Raw genomic sequence first — 22,864 nt, 5'->3', positions numbered from 1 at the left:
GTCTCAGTTTGGGGCCACATTTCAAGTGCTTCATCACCATGCGTCATTCACTCACTGGTGGACGCCACATTGGAGGATAGCTCTGGGCCCCATATTGGAGACTGACTTCACCTTGGGGCCACTCATGGGCCAGCTCACACCTCTTGCTTTGGGTTTCTTCATTGTTGCTGGCACCCAGGGTCTTACTTGTCTCTTGAGCCTGGCTCTGTGTTAAAAATTGTCTTGTGTCTCATGAGTTTATAGTTGGAGAAAGAGGTCAGTTCAGTCTGCCATGTCCCCAAAACCTTTTTAATTTATTCCTTACAGCAGTCTCACAATGGAGATACTCTTATGCTGAATTTACAGGTGAGGAAACTAGGGCTCATGGTGCTTGAGTGACTGCCCAAGGTCACATGGCTGCTGAGTGGCAGAGAACAGACCCCAATACACGTCTGTGTGAATTCCAAGTCCACTCTGTCCACCATGCGTGTTGCCTTCTTGTAACTCTGATTCTTCCTCATTCGTTTTCAGGAATTAGACACCATCAAGACCTGCTCTCTCCTCCCTGACTCCGCATACAGCCCTGCTTGTCTGGAGAGTAGCTCTTGGCCGAGCCCTGGCGGTGGAGAGCCATGGACCAGTACAACCTGGGGGACGAGGGCGCCCTTCCCTCTGAGATGCACCTCCCTTCGTTCCCTGAGAGCCAGGTGCTCACCTGCAGCGATGCCCTCAACCGGGACCTGGGGCCTGGCACGCGGGACCTGCTCTACGGTGGCCTGAGAGGTCTGGAGCTGGACCCCAGCTTCCCGGCGCCTGACGCGCCCAGCGAGGCGCTGGAGGACAACCTGGACACACTGTCCCTGTACTCAGGGAAGGACAGTGACTCCATGAAGCTGCTGGAGGAGTACGTAGATCCTGAGTCTCAGACTTCCTTACAAGGTGAGGCTGTGCCCGGGACCCGGGCCTGGTGGCTGTGGAGGTCCCCAGAGGTCTAGAACCTGTGCCTTCTTCCTCTATCTAGACCTGGGGCTGGGTGCCCTCAAGGTGCCCAAAGAGGCGGATGAAGGAGGCCGGGCCACCTCGGGGAGTGCGCGGAAAGGCAAGCGGCAGCACAGCTCCCCGCAGAACATGCTCCTGGACTGCAGCCTCTGTGGGAAAGTGTTCAGCAGCGCCAGCTCCCTGAGCAAGCACTACCTGACGCACAGCCAGGAGAGGAAGCACGTGTGCAAGATCTGCAGCAAGGCCTTCAAGCGGCAGGACCACCTGTGCGTAGGGGCCGGGTCAGCACGTCCGCTCGGGGCTGGGGACGTGCCTGGGTCTTTAGCACCCCCTCCCATCAACCCACAGTCCCGCCCTGTTAAAGGTCCCCGGGTGTGTGCAACCTGTGTTCAAACGCAGGGTTCCGGGGGCCAGGCCCACACGGCCCCAGCCCCCAAATCCCCTCCAGGGAGGAGAGTGCCGCTGCGATTGGCAGACGGGACCCTTGTGGTTTAAAGACACATCCCAGGGCCAGTTTTGCCCTGGAGGGAATTGGGCTAACTGTGCAGAAAGATGTGGAGCAGGTGCCTGAAGAGAACGGATCTGTGCTCCGTGAGGGGTATGTGTTGGGATAAGAGGCTGTGAGAGGCTATGAAATGCCTGGAATGTTCACTCTCCGTTTTTTTTTTTTTTTTCCTTAATTCTTGATTTTAAAAAGCAAACCCAGTGTAAGAGCAGAATTCCCTTTGTTCTTCATGTCTTAGAAATGATTAGGTTTTCTTGCTACTGAGGAAGGAAAGACAGACTTTCAAACGGAAAGACTTGTAAGTGGGAAGGATGATCCTTCACCTTTGATAGCATGCCCAGGCTTGCCAGGAGAGACAGTGGTAAAGAATCCACCTGCCAATGCAAGAGATGTGGGCTCAGTCCCTGGATCGGGAAGATCCTCTGGAGGAGGGAATGGCTACCCACTCCAGTATTCTTGCTGGGAAAATCCTCTGGACAGAAGAGCCTGGTGGGCTACAGTCCGCAGGGTCACAAAGAGTCAGACACGACTGAGCAACTGAGGAGCACAGCCTTCACAGAGCATCAGCGAATCCCGCTTTCATTGTGTGCCCCCTCCCGGCACCCCCGCCAGGGGTAGGAAGTAATTTGCCCATGTCACAGGATAGCAATACTTAGGGCTGGAAAGTGGGTCGCTTGAGCCCTTCTCTGCTGCTTCCCTCAGATGGAAGCTAAGGGTCCATCTTTGGGGGGAGAATTTTTTATTTATTGTGCCACATCTATTAGAACCACCCAGAGTAGGGCTGCTGGGAACCCAGAGGGTGATTTACCCGTTTGCTTCTTTTTATTTGCTTATTTTTATAATAATGTAGATACAAGTGTGATATAAATATAAGACATTTGTATTCATTCATATTTGCAGAAATTATAGGCAAATTTGGCTGTTTTCTACAGCGTCTTTACTGATTGGGCATCTGTAATTTTTTTCTTTTTGTTTTGCAATGGGGGTCACAGGTAGTTCTCTAGAGGGATCCTGTGGGAAGGCAGAGACTCCTTTGTTCAAAGAAGGAGCACCCCCAAGTTAACACTTCCTCGCGTGCATTCTCTGAACTCTGGTTCTCAGGGATGCTAAAAGGGGCTCTTTAAAAAAAAGTGATTCGGTGGGTAAATAACTTGGGAGAGACATGGAAAGTTAAACAGGTTCGCTTTATCTACTCTGTGGCTTTTCACTTTGCTACTATGAAGTAAAGTGAAGTAAACAGTGTTTACTTCTTTTTACAAGAAGTAAACAGTGTTTTTTCAAAACTCACTTGCCAGCTGAGCCCAAGTCCCCAGGGAGCAACTCTGGAGACTGGTGTTGCTTTGGAGAACTCTTGACTTGGCTCCCATGATTTTTTCTCTCATTAGGGGTTTGCTTAAGGGTGAGGGAAAGAACCCCTGTTCCAGATGACTTTGACCTTAGTGGGGGGTCTTTCCTCGTGGGGTCTGAGCCCATTTTCTGCCCTGCTGGCCCCTGGGGACGTGCTTGGGTTCCTGAGACAGGTGACCCGCCCCAAGACCCCCCCATGACCCCGTCCTTGTGTGCTTCCAGGACCGGACACATGCTCACCCACCAGAAGACCAAGCCCTTCGTGTGCATCGAGCAGGGCTGCAGCAAGAGCTACTGCGACTACCGCTCGCTTCGCCGGCACTACGAGGTCCAGCACGGCCTGTGCATCCTCAAGGAGGTGCCCCCAGAGGAGGAGGCCTGCGGGGACTCGCCCCACACGCACGAGGCGGCGGGCCAGCCCGCACCATCCGGCCTGAGGTCCCCCGGGCCCCTCCTGCCCAACCGAGATCTCCTGCGCTGCCTTGTCAACAGCATCGTCCACCACAAGATCCCGTCCCCGGGGCCGGCTGGGCCTGCAGACGGCAGCGAGGGGAGGAGCATGGCCTGCCCCTGCCCGTCCTCCTCGGGGTCCTCCTGCTGCGGCCCAGCCAGCGCCCCGGGGACCCTGGGCCCTGATGTTCTCGAGGAGCCGAGGCCCCCACTGAAGGAGCCCGCCGCTGACGTGTTCACGGCCATCCACTCGCGGGTGGCAGAGAGCAGCGGCCCCGACCCAGCTGAGCTCGAGCCACTCCAGCTCTCATCCTCCCTGGAGGGCTGGCCCGAGGGCGCCCCTCTGCCCTCCTGCCTGCCTCTGTTCCGTGGCCAGACAGTCCCCACCACTGGTTCCCAGCCATCAAGCCACAGTTTCCAGTGGCTCCAGAACCTGTCAGGCTGCCCCAAGAGCAAAGGGAACAACAGTATGTTTGTCGTCCATAAGCCGCCATCCCGGGAGGGCTCTGAGCCTGGCCCTGGGCTCAGCAGCACCTCCCCAGTCGGGGAGCCCTCGGCTGGCCTGGGGCCCGGCCCAGAGGACGTGCCGCCCTTCCCTCCCATGCTCCTCAACGCTCCCGGGGAGGCCTCAGGGGACCCCAGATTTGCCAGTGCCAGTGGGGATGATGACTGCTGGGCTCCCAAGAAGAGCAAGTTTGACTGCGACTCCTTCCGGTGGCCAAAACCCGGGGACCCTGGCTCGCAGGACCCTGGCTCGAAGCCCAGCAGCCTCTCGTCGGATGCCACCCCACTCTTCCGGCAGCTCTTCCTGAAGTCGCAGGAGTCCCTGGTGAGCCACGAGCAGATGCAGGTGTTCCAGATGATCACCAAGTCCCAGCGGATCTTCTCCCATGCCCAGGTGGCCACCGCTTCCTCCCAGCTCCCCACTCCTGATGGCAAACAGGTCCCCCTGAAGCCACTGCAGGGGCCATGGCCACAGCAGCCCCCGTCTCTGATGCCCACTGTTGACTCCCTCCATGCTGGCCCCATGAACCCTGAGCCAGAGGGCTCGCCAGCCCGCCGAAGAAAATACACATCCACTTTCCCCAGGGAGGCCTCACCTGGCAGCATGGGCTTGGATGCAAAGGGTGGACCAAACGTGGCTGCCGCTCCACCAGCCCTCACAGCACCGTCCCTGGACCCTCCCGGGAACCCAGACATATCTTCTCTGGCCAAGCAGTTGAGATCCTCAAAAGGGACCTTGGACCTGGGGGATATCTTCTCTCCCGGGGGCCTGTGTCAGACCCAGTTAGGAGGGGACGAGCCATCCGGAGCCCACCTCCCAGGGAAGCAGACCCAAGCCGAAAATGGCACGGCCTCTGGGGCCACAAAAGCCGAAAAGGGCCCAGCCTGCTCCCGGGGTGGAGGCTACAGGCTCTTCTCCGGCAACTCCAGAGCACAGCGCTTTTCAGGCTTCCGGAAGGAGAAGGTGAAAATGGATATGTGCTGTGCGGCTTCCCCAAGCCAGGTGGCCATGGCCTCCTTCTCGTCGGCCGGACCTCCAGCAGATCCCTCCCGGGACTCCAAGTCCAAACTGACGATATTCAACAGGATCCAGGTACTGGGGCCATCTCACGGACTTCACCATACAGGAGGCAGAGTCTCGTCATTACCTGTTTCTGGGTTTCTAACTTGTTCAGGCGCCTTATTTAACCTCAGCGAATCCTCAGATGCAAGTGTACAGAGATGGGGAGGGAGGGTTGAGAGAGGAGGTGGTCCCTCCCATCGTCCCCCCCACCCCACCGCACACACACAAAGCAGGGCTTTCGAGTTGAGAGAGAGACTTGGTGTCACGTTGCTTCACGACACGTTTTCTGTCTGCTTTCTTTCTCCCTCTTGCTTCCTTTTGGATTTGCCTCCTTCACGTCTTCAGAGGATGTAAAGGTAGAGCTCCTCGGCCCTTGACATTGCTGTGTGAAATGCCGTGTCTTTTCTGGTCATGAGTCACGGGTCACATGTCTGACTCGGGGCCCCGCGCCGCTCTGCCCTCTTGGAGCCTCAGGTCCTCGCACGTGGCTCCCACGAGGTCCCGGGAATAGAGGGCGTGGCCGCGCCTCCTGCTGCGGCTCTGAGGTCCGCATCCTTCCTGTCAGCCCACAGCTATCTCATCCTCTTTTTTTTTTTTTGGCAGCTTTAATATTTACATGCTATCTCACTCACCGTTTTTTTTTTTTGAGATTGAGTTTTCAGTTTTATATTTGGCTATTTTATTTTGGCCAAGAGGCATGTGGGATGTTAGCTCCCTGACCAGGGGTTGAATCCGTGCCCCCTGCATTGGAAGCGTGCAGTCTTAACCACTGGGCCACTAGCAAGTCCCTAATTCACCATTTAAAAATGGACCATCCAGTGGTTTTTTAGCATGTTTACAAGGTTGTGCACTTTTGTATTTCACTGCTTTTGCCTAAATCCTTGCATCACCCCCAAAAGACACCCCATACCCTTAGCTGTCTACCGCAGTCTCTCCATCCCTCCCAGCTCCTGGCAGTCATGAGTCCACCTCCTGTCTCCATGGATGTGCCTGTCTCGGACACTTCCTGTGATTGGAATCGTACACTATGTGGCCTTTCGTGTCATTTGCTTCTTCCACTTAGTACGATGTTTTCAGAGTTCATCTGTATTGTAGCGTGGGTCAGAACTTCTTTCCTTTGTATTGCTCAGTAATCGTCCATTGTATGAATACACCGTTTGTTGTTTGTCCATTTATCAGCTGATGGACGTCTGGGTTGTTTTCACTTCTTGGCCATTGTAATGGTGCTGCCGTTAACGTTTGCTATTGTTATTGTTTGGACATATGTTTTCATTTCTCTTGGGAGATAACACCAGAATTGCTGGCTTATGGGGTAATCCTCTCTGTTTCAGAAACTGCCAGACTTTTCCAAAAACCATTTTACCTTCCCACTCAGAGTCTGAGGGCTCCAGCTTCTCACCAACACTTGTTATTGTCCATTTGTTTCCTTCTAATGCAGCCACCGTAGTGGGTGGGAAGCGATACCTCGTGATGGTTTGATTTGCACTTCCCTGATGGCTAACAGTCTTGAGCATCTTTTCATGTGCTTGTTGGCTATTGATACATCCTCTTTGGTTAAGTGCCTACTCAGAGACTTTGCCCATTTTTAAGTTGGTTTGTGTTATTACTCTTGAGTTGTGAGAATTCCTTATGTATTACAGGTACAAGACCCTTACCAGATACGTGATTTGCAACTCTTTTTCTCCCATTCTGTCTTTTAACTTTTTAAAAAATTTTAGTTTATATTGTAGTTGATTTACAGTGTTGTATCGGTTTCAGGTGTACTGCAAAGTGATTCAGATATACGTGTGTGCACATACCCATTGTTTTTCAGACTCTTTCCCCTTGTAGGTTGTTACCGAATACTGAGTAGCATTCTCTTTGCCCTGCAGTAGGCCCTTGTTGATTACCTGTTCTGTATTTAGTCCTGTGTTTCTCTTAATCCCAAACCCCCTCTCCCCACCTTTCCCCTTTGGTCACCGTAAGTTTGTTTTCGAAACCTGTGACATTTCACTTCTTGATGGTATCCTTTGAGGCACAGAAGGTTTAAGTTTTGCTGATTTGTTCTGTCATTGGTTTTGGAGTCACCCAAGAAACCGTGGCCTACTCCAGGGTCACAAGAATGACACCTGTGTTTTCTCCTAAGCGCCTCACAGCTTTCACTCCTGCACCCCATTTCTGATCTGCTGGCTCAGGTGTGTTTTCATCTCCAGGGTGGAAATATCTACCGGCTCCCCCACCCGATGAAGGAGGAGAACTTGGCCGGTGGCTGGTAAGTGCAGGTGCCCCTCCCTGCCCCGCCAGGGGAGCTCAGCCCCCCGGGAGTCCTCTGGTGGCTTTGACCTGACAGCCCAAGGGGGCGAGCTGTGGGTGCTGCCCTCCTGAAGGGGCGCGCACCAGGCCGTGGGGGATCGGGGCATCATCTCCGTTCCTTCAGTTCGCCTGGAGCTGTCAGTGTATCAGGGCTTGGGGGTGGAGCCCCATCCTCCCTTCCCTGCCTCCTGACACATCTCCCCACAGTCACCAGCACAGCAGGGGCCCCGCAGACTGGGCAGAGCCGCGGAGCACTTACGTCTGCAAGAACTGCAGCCAGATGTTCTATACAGAGAAGGGGCTGAACAGCCACATGTGTTTCCACAGCGACCAGTGGCCGTCCCCTCGAGGGAAGCAGGATCCACAGGTGAAGGGGCGTGAGGCTGCGTTCAGCTCGCCGGAGCTGGGGGAGGTGGGGGCCTGACTGGGGCTGGGAGCCAGGGCGATGCTACTCTGGAGGGGCCCTTGCTCCCAACTTGCTGTTTCCCTTAAAGGGCTGTCTCTTCTCTGTGTGCAGGTGTTTGGCATGGAGTTTTGCAAGCCCTCAAGACAGGTGCTAAGGCCAGAGGGGGATGGGCAGAGTCCCCTGGGAGCCAGAAAGTGCCTGGACAACCCAGCCACAGCTGCTTTGGGGGTCCCAGTGTCGGTGCCTGTGGCCCCAGCAAGCCGCCCCCCAGGCAGCAAGGTGGGTGCTGATCAGTCCACCTCCGTCCCGCTACTTTCCATCTGCCAGTGGGAGCCGTGAGAAAAGCCCCAGACTCCTGACTCTGGAAGAGCTTAGTTTCAAATCCATTCATTCATTCACCCTCCACTGGACTTCCTCTGTGTCTGACCCTGCGCTGGGGACACTGCAGCAAGCACAGCAGCCTGTCTCCTGGGGCTCCCGGCCCAGTGGAGTGGAGAGCCCCCATCCCCAGACAGTGATGCCTGGAGTGGGCTGGCCTGGGCTGGGAGGGGAGCAGAGGGAGCTGTGGGAGCCCCAACGGGGCACCAGAGACCAGCCTGAGGAGGCCAGGGAGGACCTCCTGGAGGAGGGGGTGTTGGAGCTTAGGTCTGGAAGATGAGAAGGAGTAAGATGGGGGGTGGGGGTTGCAGATTGCATGGAGGTGAAAGAGAGTGTAGTGAGTCGAGCGAGCGATCAACAAGTTTCCAAAATGGTTTGAGGGAGGGCCTCTCCTTGGGGGTGTGGATGCACGAGAAGGCTCCAGCTTTGCACACCGCTCAGCTCAGGGTCTGGGGTCTGGCGCAGGCATGGTGGCCCTGCCCGGCCTCCTCTGCTGAGGGCTGTGGGCACAGCCAGGCCAGGCACACGTCTCTGTGGTCGCTACCTGTCCTGCTTTCCTGCCATCTTGAGGACTGAGCTTGAGGCAGGTGGCCTCAGGTGACCCCTCGGGGTTCTGAAGCTTCTTCTTGTCCAAGGACAGGAGAAGGACGTGGATGAGAGAAGCAGCAAGGAGAATGGCCAGCACCGAAAGCGGAAGAAGCGCCCCCAGCCCAAGGCACTGTTCGCCCCTCCTCTGCCCCCCAAGTTCGGGCAGCCGGGCCCAGGGGTGTGTCACCAGAGCCGCCTGCGCTCCCCCGTGTTCCTGGTGGACCGCCTCCTGAAGGGGCTGTTCCAGTGCTCGCCCTACACGCCGCCACCCATGCTCAGCCCCATCCGGGAGGGCTCGGGACTCTATTTCAACACCCTCTGTTCCACGTCCGCTCAGGCCAGCCCCGACAGGCTCATCGGCACCGTGCTCAGTGAGTGAGGCTGATCCCCACCCCCGCCGGCGGGGCGAGACAAGCCAGACCCACCCCTCCGGTAGCACACGGTCCAGCCGTTCTCCCTGGCCTATGGCTGGGTTGGTCTGGCAGTCCCGATGCTGTTCAGAACTATCCCAGGACCATCCGGGACCAGCAGCCTTCTAGGTGCTTATAATTTTGTAGGCAGAAAGAAAACAGAGGCCATTTAATCTAGCCACCCTTCTGCCCGGTCTTTTGAGTAATTTTCAAACAGCTTTACTGAGATGTGATTCACAGATCACAGGGACTACCTGTTGAAAGTGTGCAGTGTTTGTGCGAATGTCCACAGGGTTGTGAACCCATCACACAGTCTGACCCTAAGTTCCTCTCCCCAGGAGACGTGCTGTGCCCACGAGCAGTTACACACAGGCCCCACAGCCCCCCAGCTCCTCAGCCCTGGGCACCACTCACCTACCAATTTACTCTCTAGGGGTCTGTCTTCTCTAGACATTTCACAGAACTGGTGTCCTATGATACATGACAGTTTGTGTCTGATTTATTCACTTGGAGTAATGTTTGCAGGGTTTACCCCTGTTGTAGTATGCATCAGGGCTTCATTCTTTTTATGGATGAATGATACTGCATTGTCTGGACAGGTGACCTTTTATTTATCCACTCATCAGTTAATGAGCATTTGGGCTGTTTTTGTCCCTTGGCTACTGCAAAGAGCGCTGATTAAGAATCCTTCGTCATCAGTTTTTCTTGTACCTAAGTTCTGATTTCTCTTGGGTGTATGCCTCAGAGTGGAATTGCTGGTCGATACAGTAACTGTTTAAGGAACTGCCAGACTGTTTCCAGAACGGTCATTTTACATTCCCACGAGCACTGTATGAAGGTTCATCGTGCTGCTGCATACCGCAGAGCTTCCTTTTTTAAGGCTACATAGTACGCCATTGCCGGAGGAACCTGGAGGGCTGCAGTCCATGGGGTCTCGAAGAGGTGGACGTGACTGAGTGACTTCACTTTCACTTTTCACTTTTATGCGTTGGAGAAGGAAATGGCAACCCACTCCAGTGTTCTTGCCTGGAGAATCCCAGGGATGGGGTCGCAGAGTCGGACACGACAGAAGTGACTTAGCAGCAGTACTCCATTGCAGGTACATCCCACATTTCCTTTATGGAGTTACCCGTCAGGGGACATTGAGGTTATTTCCACATCTTGGCTACCATGACTAGTGCTGGAGTGGACATGGGAGTTCAGATGTCTTTTTGAGATCTTGACTGCAGTTCTTTTGGATGAATACCCAGAAGTGGGATTGCTGGACCACATGATAGTTCTGCTTTTAATTTTTGAGATAATTCCATACCATGCAGTTTTTTTTTCTAATTTTTTATTTTATATTGGAGTATAGTGTTTTTTATTGGAGTATAATTATTTACAATATTGTGTTTCAGGTGTTCAGCAAAAGTGGTTTAGTTATTCACTTATCTATTTTTTTTCAGATTCTTTTCCCATAGAGATTGTTACAGATCATTGAGTATGGTTCTCTGTGCTATACAGTAGGTCCATGTTTTTTTTCTTGTTTTGTTTTTTGGACTGTGCTGGGTCTTCCTTGCTGCATGCGGGCTTTCTTGAGTGGCGAGCGGGGTCTGCTCTCTAGCTGTTCGCAGGCTTCTCACTGCGGGGGCTTCTCTGGTTGCGGAGCACGGGCCCTGGGTGCACACAGAAGCTGACTCGGCAGTTGCGGTGCACGTGGCATGTGGGATCTTCCCAGATCAGGGCTCGAACCCGTGTCCCCTGCATTGCAAGGCGGATTCTTAACCACTGGATCACCAGGGAAGTCCAGTAGGTCCTTGTTGACTATCTATTTTATATACAGTATTGAGTCTATACCATGAAATCTTAAAAGAACCTGCTTTTAGCTGCCCCAGAAAGGCAGTCAGAAAGGGCCTCACAGGTCAGTTGTAGCCAGCCTTTTTGAGGCTCTTCTTTACGTGTTTTCCAGATCCCCTGGATGACTCTTTTGGCATCTGTGTGGTGAAGGACGACACCAAGATCAGCATTGAACCGTGAGTTGGGACAGACTTAGAACCTGAGGGTTCTTCCAAAATGGGGACGCTTTTACCCTCTGCTCATTCCCGTGTGGCTCTGTCGGCACCTTCATCCTGGGGAACCCAGGTCTCGGTGCTGAGCCCCTCCAGGAGAGAAGTGCCGGGCTTCTCCAGCTGTCCCCCAGCATTCCATCTGTCCAGACGTACCATAGTCGGCTCCCTGAGGACAGAAGGCCAAGAACACTGGGGTTCTGGGTAGAACTGCCAATGGCACAGTGAGATACTCGTGCAGAGCCATGGACTATAGCTAGATGATGGGGACCTTGGATATAGAAGCAGGCCAGGTATCAGCACACACCTCCCCTGTCCTAGACCCCAGATGGCTGAGGCCAGAAACCTGGCTATAAAATCGGAGGAAGGAACTGAGTGTCCCTCAGGAGGTTTCTGGAATGCCTGCATGTGTCTGTTGGGGTAACGGACATTCCGTGTGTCTGAAAGATGGCAGAGGGCGTCCACAGAGCAGGGCCGTGGCCCAAGAGCAGGGCTCACGGAGTGTCTCTGCTTTACTTCCCATCTTGGTCACGCACTTACCTGTGTCTTGTACGCCTGTGGGTGTGGCCTCGTTTCAGACACATCAACATAGGAAGCCGGTTTCAGGCTGAAATTCCAGAGCTCCAGAACAGATCTCTGGCTGGGACTGACGAGCACGTCGCTTCTCTGGTCTGGAAGCCGTGGGGAGATGTGATGAGCAACCCGGAAACGCAGGACAGAGGTGGCCGAGACCTTGGGGCCAGGGTCCCAGGGGCCCTGCTCTATCTCCAGGGAGTTTCTCCTCCCAGTTCCCACCCTGACCAAGAAGCAGTATGCGGGGGTGGGGGGTGAGGGGGGCACAGAGGCAGCCTTCAGCACAGTACTGCTCCCGCCTGCGGTCCCTGGCCCACCTCCCCTCTCACCCGGTAGCCGGCAGGCTGCACAGAGCAGGTGCCAGGAGCAGGGTGGCAGCCCTTCCTCCGGGTCCCTCCCTGCCCTCAGCCGGCCTCTACTGGAGGGAGGTGGTGACAAGGAGCCTCTCCCACCCTACCGTGCCCTCAGGGAGGCCTCCTCCCTGGCTGTCACTGACCCTCTATGTCTCCGCTCCGTCCCCTCCTGGAAACAGTAACAGAGCTCTGCAACGTGGCCTGCTCCAGCGTGATGCCCGGCGGGGGCACCAACCTGGAGCTGGCGCTGCACTGCCTGCATGAAGCCCAGGGTGATGTCCAGGTGAGGCGCAGGCGCGAGGTGGGTGAGCAGGTGGACGGGCTTGGCGTGGCCCTGGGGGGAGCATGGCTTTAGGGCAGGCTGCACGGGGTTTTCAAATGAATGAAAGGATGCAAGTGGGCCTCCACCTCCCGTGCCCTCGCTGAGTCGCCCCCCACACCTCTGTTCCAGGTTGCCCTGGAGACCCTCTTACTCAGAGGACCCCAGAAGCCGCGAACTCACCCTCTCGCCAACTACCGCTACACAGGTGAGGGGAGCGCGACTGCTGGCGTGGTATGGGCCTGGCTGAGGCTCCTGAGGGCCAGTCAGTTTCCATGGCAGTCTCTGCACGTGCCTCGCGGTGTTCTCTTGGGGTCTCACCTGCCTTTCCAGGAGGGCCTGTCCTCTCTCCAGGGGACTCCATGGGTGCTGTTCTCTAGCTGGTTCCTACCTTCTGTCCACTCATTCGCTCCTAGGCTCTGCCTGGCGGGAAGGGGGTGCCAGGGAGGGCTGGGGGCAGGCACTCCAGCCTGGGAGTCACTTAACCAGTGGATGCCTCAGTTGTGGCATCTGTCAAGTGGGGATGGTAATAGCCCCTACCTGCTAAGGTTTTGTGAGGATTGTAGGAGACCATGCAAGAAAGGAGCTTAGCAGAGATCCTGGCATCTAATCGGTGCCAGGTCATGGCAGCCTGAAGAAGGAGGGGCCGTGACTGTGGTCCCAGAGGAGGAAATGCCCCCCGGCTGTTTCTTGCTAGGTTCAGACATCTGGACCCCCATGGAGAAGAGGCTCTTTAAGAAGGCATTCTGTGCCCACAAGAAGGACTTTAACTTGATACACAAGACGGTAAGGCGCACGTGGCAGGCTGGCATAGATGAGGTTCCCTCACCCTGCCAAGGGGCTAGAGCTGCGGGGCCTGTCGGAGCGACCCCCTGCTCCTGCTGTGAACGACTAACAACTTTAAAAAGCCGTCGCTGAGAACAGCCCCAAACAGTACAGAAAAGAAGCCCATGTTCAAAATAAAGCCCTCTAGGCCCCACCCCACTGTCCTACTTCTGACTGTAACCTGACAGGCATTTATTGTCCATACAGTTTACACACATATGTAGACTTTTTCAAAAAACAATGAGATCATTTCTTTGATATCCTACTGATTGTTTTGCTCTTTTTAAAAAAACTTGTCCACAAACTGCACGTAATTGAAGTGTAAGATTTGATGTTTTGACGTACCTAGCCCTGGTGGCTCAGCAGGCAGAGAACCTGCCTGCCAGTGCAGGAGACACAGGAAACGCGGGTTCGATTCCTGGGCTGGGAAAATCCCCTGGAGAAGGGAATGGCAACCACTCTAGCATACTTACCTGAGAAATCCCATGGCCAGAGGAGCCTGGCGGGCTACAGTCCATGGGGTCACAAGTTCCTCCTGCACTTTTGTAACCTCTCCTTCCTGCCATCAACTCCTGTCTGCTTCCTGCCACTGTAAATTAGTTTGCATTTTCTAGAGGTTTATAGAAATTGAGTAATCACACAGCATGTGATCTGCTTTGTCTGACTTCTTACATCCAGCGTAACGGTTTTGAGCTTCATCCACGCTGTCGTGTGTGCCAGTAATTCATCAGTTTATTGCTGAGGAGTATTCCATTGTGTGTCCTCTTCTCTTTTAAAAAGCTGTTCATCTTGGGCTGCACTGGGCCTTCCTTGTCGTGCATGGGCTTCTCATTACAGGGGTTTCTCTCATTGTAGAGCTTGGGCTCTAGGGTGCAAGGGCTTAGTTGCTCCCCAGCATGTGGAATTTTCCCAGACCAGGGATCGAACCTCTATCCCCTGCATTGGCAGGCAGATTCTTAACCACTGGATCACTAAGGACATCCCACTGTGTGTCCTCCTGTGGGCCTCATCCCTCAGTACTTACTGGAGGGCCCTGCCCAGCTGTCGCAGAGGCCATGAAGCACCCGCTGCATAAGGGTGCTCTGCTTTAATTAGTCCTGGTCAGTAGACACGTGGCTCCACGTGGTGTCACAGTAAACGTGTACCTCCGTGTGCGTCTCCCCGGAGGGAAGGGTTCCTGGACTGGCTGTGTTGCTCAGAGCGCACAGAGCTTAGCTGGTGTGCGCTCTGGTGGTTTCCTCTCTGAGCCCCTCACCCCTCGGAAGGAGTCTGTGATTCTCTGCCCCTTTAGCAAAGGGGCCAGCCAAGCCATAGCAGGAGAGAGCTCAGGAGGGCTTTCAAAAAGTGGCAGCTGGCCCCCTGAAGGGGAGGGGCTTTAGGGCATCAAGGCACACTCACTACTGCTCCTGAGGCATGTCCGTAGCCAGCTTCTGTCTCCCTCCATCAGATCCAGACAAAGACCGTAGCCCAGTGTGTCGAGTATTATTACATCTGGAAAAAAATGATCAAGTTTGACTGTGGCCGAGCCCCAGGGCCAGAAAAGAGGGTCAGGAAGGAGCCAGATGAAGTAGACAGGGCGGAACCCAAGGTAAGGGGTCTCGGGGCAGGGGGTCTTGGAGTTCAGCCCGATCTGGAGGCCTGGTGCCCATCCATGCTGGGTGGGGGTGGGGGTGCTCCCGGCAGGAGGGGCTGCCCATGGGCGATATTCCCATGGGCTCTGGATCAATGCTGGTCCCTTAGCAGGGTGAAGGGGTGGCTCAGCACCGTTTTGTCACCTCTGCCCACTCCTGCAGGTCACTTGCAGTCCTCGGGAGAGACCCAGCCACCGTCCAACCCCCGAACTAAAGATCAAGACCAAGAGTTACAGGAGGGAGTCCATCCTCAACTCCAGCCCGAGCGCTGGCCCCAAGCGGAGCCCCGAGGCACCGGGGAGCGTGGAGGGCCAGGGCGCCTTTCCCTGCCGGGAGTGTGAGAGGTACTGGGCTCCCTGGAGGCGCCTGTACCGCCCGCCCTCAGCCCTGCTCCATCCTTTCAGGGTCCCCCCCTCCCACCGCCCGCCTCCCCCTGCTCTGATCCCCATGTCCTCTGGTGCCTCTGCAGGGTGTTTGATAAGATCAAGAGTCGAAATGCCCACATGAAGCGGCACCGGCTGCAGGACCACGTGGAGCCCATCGTCAGGGTCAAGTGGCCGGTGAAGCCCTTCCAGCTGAAGGAGGAAGAGGAGGAGGAGGAGGAGCTGGGGGCTGACATCGGGCCCCTGCAGTGGTGATTCAGGGCGGGGTGGCAGCGGGGGCAAAGCAGCAAGTCTCCCCAAGGTGTCCCTCTGCCTTCCTCACCTGTCCCTGTCACCAGGGGCCAGCCCAGCTTGCAGACACAGCGGGCACTGGGTCATGAGCAGGCAGGGGACGCACGGTCATCTGACCGCCGTGAAGGCCCTGCCACTGTATCGGAAGCTCCATTCTCTTAGGTTCATAGTCTCTCCCCTTCTTTCAGTTCCTCTCTTCCTGGAGCAGCAAGGCTTGGGGAGGGAACAGGTTAGATCTGGGTAGCTCTTCAGTCTTAGCCTCCAATTCCGCCTTTGGTTACGTTTATTCAGTAGGCCAAGATGTAGAGAATCAGTGGGAATTGCCATCAGATCTCCACCACGCCAGGGCCCCTCACCAAGGGTCTGTCTGCATTCTAGATTCTGCCACTAGCCTTGACATGACTTGTACATTGTTAGGTTTGGTTTTTCTTTTTTTGTACGTGTCGACTTGTAAATCTTATTAAATTGGGTTCTTAAGCAGCTCTTTTCTGGCTTACTCGCTTGTTGATCCCGTGAAGGCTTGAGCCCCTGCCCCTCCAGGAACCACAGAGACGAGTAAGCGGAGTCCCTGCCAGCATTTATTAAGCACCTGCTGTTGTTAGGCCAGACAGTGCCCAGGCCATACAATGGGGACATGATGACACGGAGCGACAGGGCCCTCCCCTCACAGAGCTCACATTTTAGGAGCGGAAGGTAGCAGTGATAAGTCAGCAAAGAGACCAGTTTAGGTATCGATCATGGATGTGGTTTTGGCCATAATAACAGAGGGGTTATTCAGAAGCGTAGGTTCAGGCTCTCAGGACATGTGGTAGTGGTGCGAGCAGCTCTCTTGTGAAATTCAGGCCTGCCAGCCGTGACCAGTGCTGGCAGGAGCAAGGACCCCCTCCTCCTCCACCAGCACCCCAACCTTCAGGGGGTATGGGGCAGACAGCACATCCCTGCCTGCCTTGTTTCCCTTCCTGAGAGGGAGAAAAGCTTGAGCAGGGCTTCCCAGGGACGTTAGGACATTCTCAGGTGGCGCTAGTCAAGAACCCACCTGCCAATGCAGAAGACGCGGGAGAGGTGACTTTGATCCTTGAGTTGGGAAGATCCCTGGAGAAGGAAATAGTGACCCACTCCAGTATTCTTGCCTGGGAAATCCTATGGACAGAGGAGCCTGACAGACTACAGTCCATAGGGTCACAAAGAGTCAGACACGACTGAAAACACACATATACACACAGAAACCCCTTGTAGCAGTGCCCAGCAGAACTCGCCTCACATCTCCTTGGCCAGAACTGTAGCGCGTGTTCTTTCTTTCTTTTTTTTTTTTTTTTCATTCTTTTGTTGTTTTAATTGGCATGTCTCTAGAAATGACTGTTGTTGGTTGAAGATAGAAAATTCTTCGTCGACATGATAAGCAAAGTCCATTTTAGGTTTTTAGGAATGACAATTGGGTTATTAAATGTTATTCTGATATTATGGAAGACCATGTGAATTTTGACTACTAAACACATTATTACATTTCAAAATACTAAACCATCCTTGCTTAACCAATCTAGTTGTAGTAAAACAAAACATGCTGTGAAATATAATTTCTCTATTAGCTCACTTACAGTTTTCTACCTAAACTCATTTATTTCTTTAAACCCCCAAATTTCACAAAATCCTAAGCTTTAAAAGATATCAAATTGGGAATTCCCCAGCTGTCCGGTGGTTAGCACTCTGTGCTTTTCTTTCACTGTTGACGACTTGGGTTTGATCCCTGGTTGGGGAATTAAGAACTCACAAACCAAGTAGTGCAGCCAAAAGGAAAAAAACCCACCCCAAAACAAAAACAGAAGGCAATCCTTTTCGTAATACCACATGCCTGGTGAAGCCTGCCCTTGAAAACCAAAGGAAGTAGGACAATGAGGAAAGTTCTGAGGTCCAACTGGCCAGCTTCACTTGAACCCAATTACTTCAAACATCTGGAGATGAAACCATCTGTTGTCCCCTGGGGAGCCCAGCCAATCAGAAACTGTAGTTACCCAACCAATGAGAGGCCTCTTCCTGCAAAAGATTCTGCTTATTATTGCCCCCCTCCCAAGGCCTCCCTACCTCCTTCTCCCATGCCCTATAAAAATATAACCAAGGCCCGCTTCCTGGTTCTCTGGATTTGCCTGTGGTCTGCCATAGTTTGCACTGCCAAATTGCAATTCTGGCTATTCTCAAAGTCACTTGTGCTGATAAAATAACTATTATTAAAGTTGACATATTCAATGCAGTACCCACTAGGTTTAGCCTTACATTTAAACTCTGTTACCAGACTAGTTTCACACTACAAACTTTGAAACATTAAAATTCACAAAATAAGACACAGTTAAGGGACTTCTCAGGCGGTCCAGTGGTTAGGACCCCACACTTCCACTGCAGAGGGCACCATTTTGACTCCCTGGTCGGGAACCTAAGACCCTGCGTGTCATGTGGCTCAGCCAAAAAAGTTAACAAATAAAAAGGCACAGTTAAAACATTTTTTTGTTATTGGCATTTGAAATGAGCTTCCACAACTTTTAAAACAGACAAGACAATACAAAGTATTATCAGAGTATTCACAATTTGCAATTGTGTATATGTTTCCCTTTCAGCCTATTAGTACCATGAGGTCTGGAGTCATCTTATGTTTATTCACAACTTGTGCTTTACTGTTTGTCCCCTTCAAATCTCCCCACCTTGAGGAGCACTGGGTCCCTTTGCCTTCTGCTTGCATTCAATTAATAGGAACAAAAACAGGGGATGGAAAAGAATGAGCACACATACACACATGCCACACACAAATGCTGTTGCTATCTCAATTTACCTAACCTCCCAGAAGGCCTAAATCTTGTTTGGTAACAATCTTTGCAGAATATCTCTTTTTCATTAAACAAACCCACATACATGATTAAATCAAAATACAGAATCTAGTTCACTCCAATCCTCGGTCAGGTTTTCGTCTTAGTATGTAAACAAACAGCAGTAAACTAGCTTTATAAGAAACTCTACTGAGAGGTACGTTCTTTAGGGCTTCCCTGATGGCTCAGTGGTAAAGGACCCGCCTGCCAATGCAAAAGACATGGGTTTGATCCCTGTGTCGGAAAGATTCCCTAGAGAAGGAAATGGCAACCCAGTCCAGTATTCTTGTTGGGAAATCCCATGGAGAGAGAAGCCTGGTGGGCTACAGTCCACGGGGCTGGCACAGGAGTCACACAGCGACTGAAACATTTTTCTCTAAATCTAATCTATTAAAGCAATTCAATAAATCCTTATTAATGATAGGAAAGAATCCAGTTTTGCTGGCAAATAAGTCAGTTGCCTTTTTTTCATTCTTAAAGAACTACTTGTAAAAGTATTTGGTACCGGAGCCAATGATAGGTACATTACACATTTACAAGTTTCAACACTGCTCATAACAGATAATCTAGTGAACATTGTTTACAGTTTCAACACAGAGAATGTAAAATAGAGACTTCTCTGGTGGTCCAGTGGTTAAGACTCTCTGCTTCAAATGCAATGGACATGGGTTTGATCCCTGGTTGGGGAACTAGGATCCCACACATTGTCTGGCAACACCCCAAAAAAACCCCCATTAACAATGACGACAAAATCAACAACTCCCGAGTTAGAAGATGAGCATCACCTTTTACTAAGAAACTACGTCTCCATGGACCAAAACTCAGGAAAAGGAGAATCAATTTTAGACCTCATTCCACAGGACCTCAGTTTCTGAAGTATCAAAAAGGACTTATTTTACTTGTAGGAAGGTTCCACGGAATGGAATCAAGGTAAAACAATAAAACCTGCCAGTGCATGTGAAATAAAAAGGTATATATTCTATATACATTCATAAAAGAAATATTTTAGTTCAAAAAATTAAAAGCCTGACCTAAGATTGAATTACTGTGGGACTACCTAGTAGTAATGCCTGGCTCTTACTGTGTTGATATCAAGTATATACACATGAACTTTAAAAATATGATATAGTCAACAGACAAATGTGTTACATTTATGTTTATTAAAAACTGCTACAAACAAAGAAAGCCTGTACGAACAACTTGAACATCCACCCCTGTGAAACAGTAAGCTCCAGCAACATTATCACTTAGGACTTCACATGCCTCTGCCTTGGCCTCATACTCTTCCTCTGTCATGGATTAGTCTTCCTTCCCCGCTACTTTGAAATAGTAGTCTTGAGAGACATCATCGCCTAGGACCCCCTCTTCCTCTGCCTTCGGCCTCGGCCACGTCCTCTTCCTCGGCCTCGGCCTCTTCCTGCAACAGCTTCGCTTTTCTTAGACTTCACCTTTGGTTCCACATCCAGAGGTAAGTGTACCCAGAGGTAAGCTGTCCGGCAGAATAAAATACCGGATGTTCTTTCCTCGAATACCCAGTGTTTCCAGCTGTACACGCTCTCTGTTCTTCAGGGTCATTGTCACTGCTTTAAGATGTGTATTCATACTGACATCTACGCCTGTGATTGTTCCATGGACCTGTGTTCCATTCTCTAATTCAATGGTTACAGTTTCGTGACTCAGTTTCATCAAAAATCTCACAAGCTTCATCCTAGCGGCACCGTCACCCTTTTGGCCCAATAGTACACGAAATCCAACCACCGAGAGCCGAGGTTGGGCGTATGAATGGCCGGAAACACTTACTCTTGGGGCTCCAACGTAGAGACTGCCCCATGTTCTTTCTAAACTGATCCCTGGCAGCAGGAAAGGAAATGGCCACCATTATCTTGGACACTGGACACCGGAGATCTGTTTCTGGGCCTGCAGAAAAAACTGTGTTGCCTTAAGTTTGTTGTCACCCAATCAAAACTGGAATCCCATTTGCCAGGAAAAGAAGAGGAAGCAGGAATGGCTCCTGTGGAGTCAGACCTTGTGTCCACTCCAGAGTGACACAAAGAAAGGAACACTCCCAAGTTCGAGGGAGTGATGGTGTGGCGGGCGCAGGTGGGTGGATGGGGAGGTGGGGTGCGTGGAGGACGCCACTGAGGCTGAGACCTGGCTTCCAGGCCAGAGCATGGAGAAGCACAGACTGCCCCGGGAACCGAGGGAGGTGGTTCAGAGCTCTGGCTGCTGTGTGGAGGTTGTGGTGGGCAAGATGGGAAGCCAGAAGGCCCTAGGGTGAGATGATGACCTGGGCTGGGGTAGCAGTGAAGGGAGCCAGGAACACAGGCATTAAGGATCATGTTAGAAGCAGACTCAGACTTGGTGATGGGTCACACATCACATGGACAGCTGGTAAAGAAAAGGATGGGCCGAGGCTGGCACGACAGGTTTGGGGGTTGAGCGGCTGAGTAGACGCTGTTAACTGAGATGGGGAAGAGGGACCCATCAGAGGACTGACAGCTTCAGGCATGACTGTGTCTGCTGCCTTCTGAGGGACTGGCTGGGGGAACAGAGTAAAGGCTGGTGTCAGGAGACTTCCCTGGTGGCTCAGATGGTAAAAAATCTGCCCCCCAGTGCAGGACACCCGGGTTCAGTCACTGGATAGAGAAGATCCTCTGGAGGAGGAAATGACCCATTCCAGTATTCCTGCCTGGAGAGTTTCATGGACAGAGGAGCCTGGCAGGCTACAGTCCGTGGGGTCACAAAGAGTCGGACACGACTGAGTGACTAACACACACACAAGAAGACTTCACAGGGGGGCCCCATTTCAGCTCAGTAAGTCTGCAAAGAGGGGACGGGAGGACAGTAGAGGAGGAAATTGAGTTTGAAGCAGTGTGGACACTGCAGTGAAGGGAAAGGACCCCGGCATCGGATGATCCGGGATTGATAGCCTGGCTCCCTGTCCCTCTTTGCCACCTTGGGCAAATTTCACCTCCCCTGTTTGGGTCTCAGTCATCTCCTTCCGTAGCTGGAAAATGCCCAGCCCCACATATCTGTTGATGAGAAGATGGAAATCGGGTGTTGGCAGTTGCCCCGTGTGACCTGGGCAGCTGCTGCTCATGGAGCGCAGGGGCTGCCACTCACTGTGTGGGTCCCACCCTCTCACAAGTGCTGCCGCTGACTCTGAAAGTGAAAGTGTCTGGCTTCACGGTCTGGTGGTAAGTTAGGCATCTATTGCTGTGTAACAAATTAAGCTGAAACTTAATGGCTTAAAACAAATGGAAACTTTTACAGTTGTGCTGCTTAGAGGGGCAGGGAACCCAAACTGCTTGTGGTTATCCAGATTCGTGCCACCCCTCCCCCCAATCTTATCTATGGTCAGAATGCAGTGGCAACCACAAGGGGTGGTCCTAAAGAGACTCTGAACTTAAGGAGAGAGCCGGGCTAGGTTTCTCGTGTATTACCTCCCCTCAGCCAAACTCCACCCTCAGAAAAGAGGGTCTTCTCAAGCCTGAGTTATCTCCATCCTGATTATTTGGGGGTCCTGTAAAAAATGCACGTTCTTGTGCCCTACCACAGACTTTCATAATCTGAATTACTGGAGGTAGAGTCCTGGGACTTAAAATTTTTTTAAAGACCCTTTCTTAGTAGAACAGTTTTTAGATTTACATGAACATTGGGAAAATGCTACAGAGAATTATCATATACCCCACACCCAGTTGCCCCTATTATTACCTTTAAAAGTTTTATTTATTCATTTATTTTTGGCAGTTCTGGGTCTTCATTGCTGCAAGGGCGTTGCCCCTCGGCATGTGGAATTTTTCCAGACCAGGGATTGAACTCGGATTCCCTTCACTGGTAGGTGGGTTCTTAACCACTGGACCACCAGAGAAGTCCTCACCTACTATTATCTGACATTAGTATGGTATATTTGTTACAGTTAATGAGCCAGTATTGCTATGTTTTGACTAACTAAAGTCTATATTTTATTCAGATTTCATTAGTTTTTACCTAAGGTCCCTCTTCTGTGCAAAGATCCTCCCTACACAGGACACCACATTTAGGTTCCTCAGTTGTGACAGCTTCTCAGACTTCCCTTGTTTTTGATGACAGTTATGAGGAGTCGTGGTGAGGTATTTTGGAGAGTGTGCCTCAGCCAGGGTTAGTCTGATGTTTTTCTCCTGATCAGAGCGTGAGGAAGACCACAGAGGTGAAGCGCCACTGTCATCACATGTTGTGAAGAGTACATAGTATCAGCGTGACTTGTCACTGTTGCTGTTAACCTCCATCACCTGACTGACAATGTTTGTCAGGTTTCCACACTGTAAATGTAGTACCTCCACCCCCACCACTGTCCTCTGTGGAAGAAAGTCACTGTGCACCGTCTACACGAGGAGTGAAGAGTCATATTCCATCTTTTTTTTTTTTCTTTTTTTTTTTCATATTCCATCTTGAGAATGGAATATCCACATAAATTAGTTGGAATATTTGCTTATTCTCCACCATTTATTTGTTCAGTCATTTATATCAGCATGAGCTCATGGAGATTTTATAGACTGGGTTATAATCCAGTGCTGCCTGTTGCTCAGATCGTTCCAGCTTTGACACTGGGAGCTCTTTCAGTTGGCTCTTGTCTCTTTGATATACCTCATCGTGTGTGTGTGTGTGTGTGTGTGTGTGTGTGTGTGTGTG

The 22,864-nt window shown here is 52.2% G+C and overlaps 1 protein-coding gene and 1 pseudogene across 1 annotated transcript; one reads left to right on the top strand and one right to left on the bottom strand.

The window, feature by feature from the left end:
* The first annotated feature begins 611 nt into the window (after positions 1–611).
* ZNF541 (zinc finger protein 541) lies at positions 612–15,805 on the top strand. The gene is made up of 15 exons (XM_061139710.1): positions 612–918; positions 1,001–1,244; positions 3,053–4,877; positions 7,040–7,098; positions 7,347–7,506; positions 7,657–7,824; positions 8,543–8,882; positions 10,870–10,933; positions 11,545–11,687; positions 12,072–12,175; positions 12,344–12,419; positions 12,909–12,997; positions 14,484–14,624; positions 14,830–15,011; positions 15,137–15,805. Exons 1-15 carry the CDS (start codon positions 612–614, stop codon positions 15,303–15,305), a joined length of 4,071 nt encoding a protein of 1,356 aa, XP_060995693.1. The 3' UTR covers positions 15,306–15,805.
* A 3,733-nt stretch (positions 15,806–19,538) lies between these two features.
* LOC133051525 (small nuclear ribonucleoprotein Sm D1-like) lies at positions 19,539–19,900 on the bottom strand (annotated as a pseudogene).
* Positions 19,901–22,864: the final 2,964 nt, after the last annotated feature.

Source organism: Dama dama, chromosome 4, assembly GCF_033118175.1.
Source record: "Dama dama isolate Ldn47 chromosome 4, ASM3311817v1, whole genome shotgun sequence".
In the NCBI taxonomy this organism is placed as follows: domain Eukaryota; kingdom Metazoa; phylum Chordata; class Mammalia; order Artiodactyla; family Cervidae; genus Dama; species Dama dama.
The sequence above is the reverse complement of the archived record's forward strand: the minus strand, read 5'-3'. Positions and strand labels throughout refer to the sequence as shown.